This window comes from Cyprinodon variegatus, unplaced genomic scaffold (genome assembly GCF_000732505.1).
Source record: "Cyprinodon variegatus isolate N-32 unplaced genomic scaffold, C_variegatus-1.0 Scaffold117, whole genome shotgun sequence".
Lineage (NCBI taxonomy): Eukaryota > Metazoa > Chordata > Actinopteri > Cyprinodontiformes > Cyprinodontidae > Cyprinodon > Cyprinodon variegatus.
Window position 1 is genome coordinate 1,416,863 of NW_015150570.1, and position 10,471 is coordinate 1,427,333.

A 10,471-nucleotide genomic window follows, 5' to 3' on the forward strand; every position below is an offset into this window, starting at 1 on the left:
GAAAGAAAGAAAGAAAGAAAGAAAGAAAGAAAGAAAGAGCCTGTTGAAGGGAATTAATAGCAGAGAGAGTCCAAGTGTGTCTTCCCTCCTCATTAGCTCACAGAGATCCAGCAGAGCTCAGAGTTTGCCATAAGCAGCCAAAGGGCTGGGTGGATGCCTGGCCAGTCAAGCTCTTCGCAGCACTGCTCACAGCACCAGCCAAACACTGGGGCACATCCTGGCCATGTTACTGGCATTGTGTGAGCCTCTCCGAGTGCAGAAAGAGAAAACATTTGGATTTCTTTATTTTACTGTAATTACTGGCAATCTTTATTTGTAAGATGACTTGATTAGAGTCCAACTATTGCATCATATCCCACAATGGCAATCTTATTAATTGTGCAATAGTTACTTATATGATCAATTTTCGAAAACCTAAAGAGAAGTAAATCCTTGTTATATTTAAAAAACAAAAGTTCCATGTCAAATAGTGGGTTAGGTTGTATCTACTTAAAGAAAAATGTTTTTACATTTTTACATGATTAGAAAACCCTGAAAGAACTAGTTATTGCCAATTTATCATAAATAATGTCTAAATTGGAGCCAGATGTAAAAGTGCAAACTGTAATTTTTACTACACCTAACATAACAAAAGTAAAACACTTTTTTTTTGCACTGATATATATTATTTTGTTCTCTAAACAAAAACAAAGATTTGCTAAAAAGATTACTGTTCCTAAAAAATACATATTCTGGGTGTATTTTTTTCTAATTTATGTTATCATTATTATTGAAGGAGGGTTAGCCAACTAATTTCATTCAATTATGCTCATTTATATAGCACCACTTCACAAGACATGTCATCTCAAAACATGGCCCTTCACTAAATTCTGCAGCACCTGAACTCCAAAGGAACCTATGCCACAATCCTATTTTTAATCTTCTGCTCTGTTTTTAACACATAATCATCCCAGCCATGCAACAGGTCAAACTTTCTCAGGTGAACATGGCTGACTCCACAAGTGCCTGAGGCTGGAAAGCATGCTTCTGATTCCAAGACCATTAGCACTGGTTCCCATCAAGGCTGTGTGGTTTCCCCTCTGCACCTTTAAGTTAAGCACATCTGAACAGATGCACCTCTAGTCTGGAGCTCATTCAGGTCTTGAATTTTAAAGAGAGCACAGCTCCATCCAACCCCATCATCCTGTGTTACTCTCAGTTTTCCACGGTGGATTCATTATGCTCCCTGGGTACTAGTGTTGCACTGATACCAATACCAGTATCGGGCAGGGCGCTGATATTGCACTAAGATGGTGGTATTGGTATCGGTGAGTACCGACAAATAGGGCACCAATACCACTTAGAGGGCCAAAAGTTTATTCAACTATTGTCAGCCATTCCAGGTAGGCAATACCAATTTCTGCTGGATTCACTTTGTATTAGTCTTTCTCCTGCTTTAAGAAGATAGGCGGCAGCTTGACATAGCCATGACAGCAATTACTTTACATCCAAGTACTATGCTGTTCTGCATATATATACACACACATCAATTTCAAACTGATGGTATCGGTATTGGCCGATACTGCACAGCCAGGTATTAGATATCGGTATCGAGGCCAAAAAATGGCATCAGTGCAACACTACTGGGTACCATCATTAGTCAGGACTTCAAGTGGAAGCTGAACATCACCTCCCTCACCAAGAAGGCACAGCAGAACTTCCACCTTTTGCAGCACATTTACACTGAAACTTCTTCTAGAGCATTGACTCTACATACAGGGGCAAAAACAAAAATAGTTAGTGTGCACAGTACTAATCCATGCTGCTCTAAACTTAAATCTGCTGGTTAATTTTTGTTCCCCACTTTGTCCTCAGTAGGATAGATAAAGAAAAATACATCACAATAAATTCTATAAGAAATTGACAAAATAACTTCACCCTTCATCCTCACTGTGGAAAAATAAATGCTTTTGACACAGTCTGTGTAGCTTTCTCTACTCTTAAAAGCAATATTATCTCCCTTTTGTATCATTACAGTTGATTAGCTGTTTAAAATTATGCATAATATGGAAGATCAAAAATATGACCAAGCCTTGTTGTCAAACAGAAGTGGGTAGTAACTAGTTACATTTACACAGTTACATTTATTTGAGTAACTTTGAAAAAATATATATATTTTAGGAGTAATTTAATAGCATTGTTTTTTTTTTACTTTTACTTGAGTAAAATGATAAAGTATCACTACTCTTACTTGAGTAAAATTTCTGGCAACTCCATCCATTGTGACTTAGTTTGCTTAATGAAAACAAGCTTGTTTTAAACAAACATGCACCACCGAGTGACACATTTCCCTATTTTTGCTCAAGGATTAAATATTATTTTCCCTCTGCTGAGTGTGTTGTGTCATTTGGGGGTTGAGTGGAAATACAGCAAATGGTATACTGTAATTTAATATATGCTTACATACTATAACTTTTGATTTTGTAGGTTTTATAACTTAAAGAATGTATTATGAAGTTTTCATCCCACCAAATATTTTATTGCGTGTCTTATTCTTTTAAAGAGTGGGATTAGCATATTATTTAATACCTTGTTACATTTTACATCATTTTGTAAAATATTACATTCGTTGTTATGATCATGGGTACAAAGTTGATCAGTTACTCATTACTTCAGTAGCTTTTATACCAAATATTTTTTTACTCTTACTTGAGTAATTTCTTTTTACTTTTACTTGAGTAAATATATGGCCAAGTAGTGCTACTCTTACTCAAGTACATTTTTGGGTGCCCTACCCACGTCTGCTGTCAGACCACCTTAGTGAAAGCTCTATGCACACAGAAGCTAGCCTGGCTAAAACACTGTCCCTTTGACCCCAAAGCCCCTGCCTTAAGCACCAGCACCACAGGCACAAATCCACACTCTGAACTGGCACTTGGCAGCCACAGCTTATACTGGCAGTAACAGAACGTCTACTGCCAACCTCCCCTAGGCCTGAAACAGTCCACTGCTTCTCATTTCGATTACAGAGGCAGTCCAGCAGCCAAAGCAGAGCTCTGATCCAATTGCAGAAGCATCAAAAGTGTAATAGTGTGAGAATCAAAGAATGAGGCCCGCACAGCTTGAGCCAGAAATTCTGGCAAACCTTTGTGTTTGAGGTGATGACAGACAGAGCAGTGTGTGAACAAGATCCTACCTCTTTTTTCCTCTTCTTAACTTTGGGTATTTTCCCCTCTTTTATCTTTTTGGGTTTCGTCTTCTTTTGCTGCTTGAGGGAGTCGTCATCAGAGAAGAAGCTTGCAAGGGCAGTGAGTGGTACGGTGTTACGCTCAGTTTCATCATCTTCATCTGGACACATAAATATATTCATACTTAAGGAAAAATGCCACAAAACCGAAAAAGTTTTTGTGAAGTTATTTCTAATCTTCCACAAAAAAGACATGAAAGAGAGGTTAAATAGAAAAACATTTGAAACTGTTTAAGACTTTCTTGAAAATTAAATGGCCTACATAAAAATATAGTCACATTGTGAAGTTTACTTTGAATGTAAAATTTACTTTGCTCTTAAAGTGATGAATTTAAACAATTAATTATAGAAGAATTTTACAAAAACTTTTAATTTCAAAAGCAAGATTTGATTACACAAGTTCATTGAATTGTCCCAGATTATTCCTTTCATGATACGTTTGAATCTTTTTATATGGGCTTTTAAGTATCAACATGAAATTACTTAAATGTCCCTCAGTAAGTTAATCCTTATACAAGGATTCCAAATGACGTATGTTTTGAAAAGCACATGAACATTTGATTATAGGCACAATACTTAATAGTAAAATAATATGGCTGACTTTAAGTGAAGCCCAAAACCAACACACACACACACATATTGTAGCAATAAAAAGACTATACTTTTTTTTGCAAAAAGTATAGTCTGCTCTGTAGCTTCTTGCAGACAGCTTCACAACTGAGTCTTCAATTGCTGCAAAAACAATACAATGAAATGTACTACACTGAAAAACATAATGCAACTGTTTTAGGGATATACTTAATCATATTTAGTTACTTTAACACAATTGTTTCATGTTAGCAAGGTAGGACATAAAACAATTTAGTTAAAGTAATTAAATATAATTAAGTAAATGCCAAAAGTGGTTGCATACATTTTTTCAGTGTAGAGTTACAGATCTATGGGCTAAAATTGAATAATAAGAGTAAAGTGAACTTAAATGGTCAAGTGTGAGAAATAGAAGTGCGACATATTTTAGAGAAGTGTCGAGCGGATCACACTTATGGGATGCTTCATTCTCCGTGCCGGATGGAACCACTCTCATTTGCTACAGTAACTAAGTCCAACCGTGGTAGCTGGGCATTGGCGATCCACAGCATTAACAGATTCAGTGGAACCCCGGGGTTGGTTGGGAGGATGTAGAGTTGGAATACTCAATGTTTTCCTTATCTTAATATAGCTGTTGGGTTTAGGTAAAGCATAAAATCAAAAAGGCGTTTTTCCATCTTCCTTTCATGAAAATACCTTGTAAAGCAGCCCAAATCTGGCCTATCACTAAGTTTCATAGCCTCATCTTAGCCCTGAACATAGTTCTTGGGCTTTTATGGCAAAATAGCTTAAAGTGATTACTTTTTGGTTGGCAACCCATAGTTAATGGTGTGTTTTTTTTTTCACTGTGGACAAACTTGTTGACTGTGGAATTGTGTCAGAGCAGGTTACATTTCATTGATGCTGCAGCCCTTTGTAATTCCTTTATTGTTCCTAAACACAATGATTCCTAATCCCTGGGCCCCAAACCAGTAATGGTCTGTGTGTCATTTGGTACCTGGCCATTCAAAAAAAAATGTCGGAAAAACTTCCGGTATTTCCGACTGATTTATTTTCCGAATCTGGATGGTATTTAATTCTAAAAAATGAGCGGGTTCTCTTACTTATATCCATCTATAACTCACTATTCACACATGTTAGCTGCAACACCTTAGGTCACAAGATACCTCCTACTGTAAACCCCCACCATCTCATTGCAGCAAATCTAGCTCAGGGCTACCAGTGATTCACCACTATTGTTAAGTAGTTTGTTGTCTGTTTTCAGGCACTTTGTTTTGCTGTGTTTTACTTTAAAGGCATGTTTAAAGTTACTGTAGTGACCAAAGAGTACTACAGCTACAAACCAGTCCATGAAAATATTGTCTGACATTAAACCCCTCGCACAACAATGGTCAGGCCACTGTCTTAACATACTGAGTCAATTTCATCTTTTCATTGGTTGACAGTTAGGACGTGCTGGTTAACGGTGATTCTAAACCAAACATCAGGGTTAGGTTTGTACGGACTAGTCAACTCAAAGCCTCAACAATAAGCTTGCTAAAATATCATGTACTATTATGTCCTATTTGCAGTATACTTAAAGTTTGTTTTTTGCAAGTAAATTAAGTAAACCCTAATCTTTTGCAAAGTACAGATAAAATAATCCAATCAGAATTATGCCAGATTTTTTATCAAGGTGCAATAAGATAATAACATTGATTTGTAGTCATGTATATTTATATTTTAGCTTTTATATATCATTTTGACTAAAAAATTGCAAAATCCACCTATTCAACTAGTCATCCACTTTTTGAATGTGTTACGTCCACCAGGCTTGTTTGGTGGGGGTAACATTAAAGGAGACCACACAAGGATTTTCTTTAAAGTGAAAATTGAATTTATTAAATTATACTAAATAAACAAAAACCTGGAAAATTGATAAATATAATGGGGAATAGAAAATGGTTTAATGCAAAACCAATAACTAAACAGAAATAGGCAAATGCAAACAAACCTAACAACACCCAACCATAGGATAGGATACAAACCAAACCAAACCAAATGGGGTTCTTAGGTAAGAGGGAGAAGCCTCCTGTCTGCTGGCTGCATGACAGCTTTTAAAGCTGACGAGCACCAATTAGGGCAAAACAGGTCACCTGCAGAAGGCCTGCATCCAGAACCCTGCAAGGAAAGGGGAGAAAACCACTGCAGCCGTAACAAATGGCAACATTCTGATTGGAGGAAAAAGTCTTCGTTTTTTGCTAGTTTTATCTCAAATTGTATCTGATGCCAGAAGTGTGTATTTGAAAAAAGTGTTTGGAAGCTGAGAGGAAATTTGTTGCAGTTGTCGCTGTTAATTGTTTTCTCATTCTAGCAGGATATCAACAATCATGACAGCCAGCATGTGTGTTTAGCATCTTGTGGCCATTTCTGTGTTGGCAAATTATAGATATTTTCTATCTGCCGCTTTGTACCATAAGATGAAAGATGGATTGCTGCATAATAGTTTTCTAAAATGGCTTTAGTTTCCTAAAGGTACTGATTACATTCTATCAGGGGCAGGTATCAGTTGCAATCTATGGACAAAAGTCAGGATGAACTGACAATCAATCACAGGGTAAGACAGAGACGCACAACCTTAAACACACAAACATTAACACACACCTACCAAACATGCAAACTCCATCCCGAAAGACCTTCAACCAGGAATCTTCCTGCAAGGCTATGTCTACAACTACAACTATGTCTGGTAATAAAATAATGCCCTAAATAGAATGTTACAACAGTCAATCGGATCAAATCGAATAGATTAGAATTCAGATGAGACAGAACAAACATGTACACAGATATAAATGTAGTTTCATCTAAGCTACTGTTCTAAAGACTTGGGCCTGGGTTACATAATTTGCGTTCGACTTTTTAATCTCCAATCTGATTTTATTTCATGTAACACTGACTGAAGTTAATATAACTAGAGAGGCTCATGCTATGAGTAGTGTGAAGATCCCGATCTGTGTTTTTTTTTTTCATGTCAGTCCACCTATCTTAAACCATGATCCCACATTTGACTGGGTCAGACTGATAATAAAAATAAAAAGCCAGAGCAGTTACAAAGAAAAGCCTCACTTCATGACCAGCCTCCGCAGCATGGTTTATATGTAAACCCATACAACATATAGGTTCCTCAGCAATAAAGGCTGTGGAACAGCTTGTAAAGGAACTAGGTGAGGCAGTGAGAGGTGATTCTCAGAAAGCGATCAATAATGTCTGAAGAAGTTGTTTTTTTTTTAAATAAAGAGGAACGAGTGATAAGCTGTGCTTTTCTGTACTGTCCCTCATTATTATTATTCTAATTTTTTTTTTGTGTGAGGCTTAAAGAGAAGAACTATTTTATAGGGGTTCAACAATTGCAGGTCATCAATCTTTAAAATGCCTGACATACTGATTCCAATTTTGATCAATACCAATTATTTTTTATAAGAGACACTGTCAGTTTTTAAAAGATCACAAAACCACTGGGATATTTCAATTAGTACCCATGAAAGGATAAACATTTCTGAAATTACTGCTCTAAAATATAGATCAAAGTTTAGAGTGTTGATTTTCAGACCTTTGCAGAGGTAGGTCTCCAGAGATCTTGGGAAAAGATCTATTTCATATCGGAGTATCGGCCGATCACTGATCTCCGACAAGAAGGATGTTTTCTATCCTTCTGAAGCCTGTTTTAAAATGTTTTATTGGTTGTTTATGGTCAAGTCTGCACTGGCTGCTATATACGCGCTGTGCGACTCAAAACCTGACAGTTTTGTCTTGTGATTGACAGGTTTTATTTAGTTTTCTCTCAAATTGGATGTGTTTTTCCCTCTTTCTTTCAGACCCCTGAAATTGCTGCTGAATTGCTGCATAGTCGAACTAAAATAGACTTGAGGTCTATCTTAGCCAGAGAAAATCGTCTCAGGTGTGATCGTCCCCTTTCACTGTCAATGACAGTTAAGAGCAATGACCTCTTATGACATGAATTTCTTTCAGATCTGAAGCAAAATTGTGTTTGCTGTGTTTAGGGGCTTAAGGCCCTAATCTTTAATGACCTTTTTTAGTATGTGCAATAGGTGGGCATGTTGCAGGTGCACTACAAAGATTGCAGTACAAATGTTAAGATGTACATCTAGAACTAGAACCAAATATGGAGAAGCAGCATATAGGTCCTATGCCTACTGTAAAAGTGCTAAAAGCCTGAATTCTTTCAAGCCAAAGTTAAAAACATATTTGTTTAGAACTGCCTTTTACTGTTAAAGTATTTTTTTGTTTTTAATGAGGTATCATTAGTTAAAGTTTGTGGTCCAACTGTTGTATTTGCTCTACTACCTGCTTTTATTTTGTCTTTTTATATTTGCTTATTTTTTTTCTGACTATTATTTCCCTTTATTTTACTGTTTCATCCATGTAAAGCACTATGAATTGTCTTTGAAATGAATCGTCCTATACAAATAAACATGGTTAATCTTTATGTTATGTCTAGATTCATTAGAGGGGGGTTATTATTGTATAGAATGTGTATCATAATCAAGCAAATATATATGTAGATGCACATCCAATACAAAGACACAAATTAAAAACTCAAAACAAAAAAAAAGAGACCCTTATGGCGCATTCAGACCGGAAGTGGTGTCCATGCCAAGTGCAGCAGAGATTGACATATAATTACTATGCAAACCATGCGGAGAAGGGCAGGGAAGTGGCCAGTGTGGAATCCCATGTGGTGAGAGTGTTTACTACTCAGCTCTCACCTATTACTCAGATACAAATGAGGTGTTGTCAAACAGCAGCACCGCATGGAGAGAGCAGAGCGGCGATAGTTAAATTTGAAACGAGCTGAACTTTTGTACGAAATTGCGACACGGCAGCCAATCTGGGACAGGTTGTAAGTGAAGCTTTTTTTTCACATAAAATTAAATACAGAGAAAAATAAAGCTAACAAAGGTAGAAATAAAGAATGCTCTCGTGAAGTTTTTAGGAGGCTTTTAAAAAAGCCATTTTAATTTATTGCTGGAATAACTGTTCATCATCCTCCCTAACCCTCATGACATACCGTATGTCACTGCCCAGCATCAGTGCTTTCTATGTTGGTAGATTTAAAAGGAGGTACTAAAGCCGACGTTATCAAGATGCAGCTCTGGATGAAGCATTGCTTCATCGGAGCTTCCAGGATTTTTACACAAAATTTATGTAGGCGATTCAAAAGTTATTAATAGAGAACAATTTAGCATCAGTCGGTGATGCTATGTTTAAACTTTGTTTATATTGTGAAATGCTGACAGGGAGACCTTGACAGGAAATGACATGGGGTTGCTACGGGTAATGGTAGGTCCAAAGCAGAGGGCCTGGGAGACTACCACAAAATAAGGTAAAAATGCCCACTGTTATATTCAATACCAGCACAGGAATAACATGTGATGTTATGCAATAAATTTATGTCAGGAAATGAGTGCAGCACTAACAATAGCTTGGATGGTGACATAATTTGCCATAATTAAAAATGATTGTATCTTAAAAAACCAAAGCAACACAAACAACATTTTTTCCTGCACAAATCAAATAGTACTGAAAAGGGATTTTGATTTAATCAGACCTTAAGGGATAGTTCACCTCTGGCTGACCTAAAGAATGTATCGTAATGTCTCTCAAACAAGAGTAGCACTCATGATCTTTTCTTAATTAAGTTATTAATTTTAAATTTTTACAATTAACCATTTCTAAGTGCACAAACCCGCACTAATGATGCTCTAACCGTTCAGTCTGAGGCTCCTCCTATTTGATGATGCTGTCCAGGGTTTAAACACTGCATCTGAAATGCAAGGGCTCGTGGAAATCACTGCAGATACCATGTTTGGTCTGAATGCACCTTTAAAGAAATATAAAACATGTTCAAAAGGAAATCACAAGGATAACAGCCCGTTTGAAAGAAAAAGAATACCGTTCTTGAAAAAGACATAAAAATCCTTGGGGGAAAAAAACATAGAAAATGTAACATGTTGTATTTGCATGAAGTTCAGCTTGTGCTAAAGATTTCTATGAAATGGGCTTATAGTCAAACTGTCAGTAGGGGGGTGTAGGTCCATGTAAAGGTGAGATGGGAATGAGCAGGTTTATACTGAGAGAGCAATCCAGACCAAGCTAACACAAACTGATTAACCAGTTAATGCAAACCTTCTATACAGAGTTAGGTGTGCTTTGAATGCTTGTCATCTGAACTAATCATTTTAAACAGAAAATAAATGTTTCTACATACACACAATACAATGGTAAGAAATATTACCTCTCTGTAGATCTGGCTGCTCTGCAAATCTATACTTGTAAAATGAACTCTGTATAAATCCTCATAAGTGAACTACAAAAAGTTTTAAAGGTAAACCCTAAATATTTATCAAGACACCACTTTGTCTTAATCAAAAAAGATGCTGCCTGATCAGAATCCGGAAGCTCATCAACACCTCCAACAAGAAACGGGAAAGAAACTGCACACTCTCTGGAGCAAAACAGCAGCGCTCCACCAGAGCTTCATCCCTCACGCTCTGAGACTGATGAACTCAAAATAAACCCCAGGCCATGCCTCACACACCCTTAAGTATCTCTCCCCAACCTCCACGACAGTCCAGTACTGGTTCTCTCCCAGGATCT

The 10,471-nt window shown here is 36.9% G+C and overlaps 1 protein-coding gene across 3 annotated transcripts in view; it reads right to left on the minus strand.

The window, feature by feature from the left end:
- Positions 1 to 10,471, minus strand: part of chd5 (chromodomain helicase DNA binding protein 5) — a 65,344-nt gene that overhangs the window by 42,923 nt on the left and 11,950 nt on the right. For all 3 annotated transcript variants that reach the window (XM_015375312.1, XM_015375311.1, XM_015375310.1), the window contains exon 2: positions 3,176 to 3,327. In XM_015375312.1, coding sequence (XP_015230798.1) covers positions 3,176 to 3,327 — 152 coding nt within the window. The remainder of the gene's footprint in view (positions 1 to 3,175; positions 3,328 to 10,471) is intronic.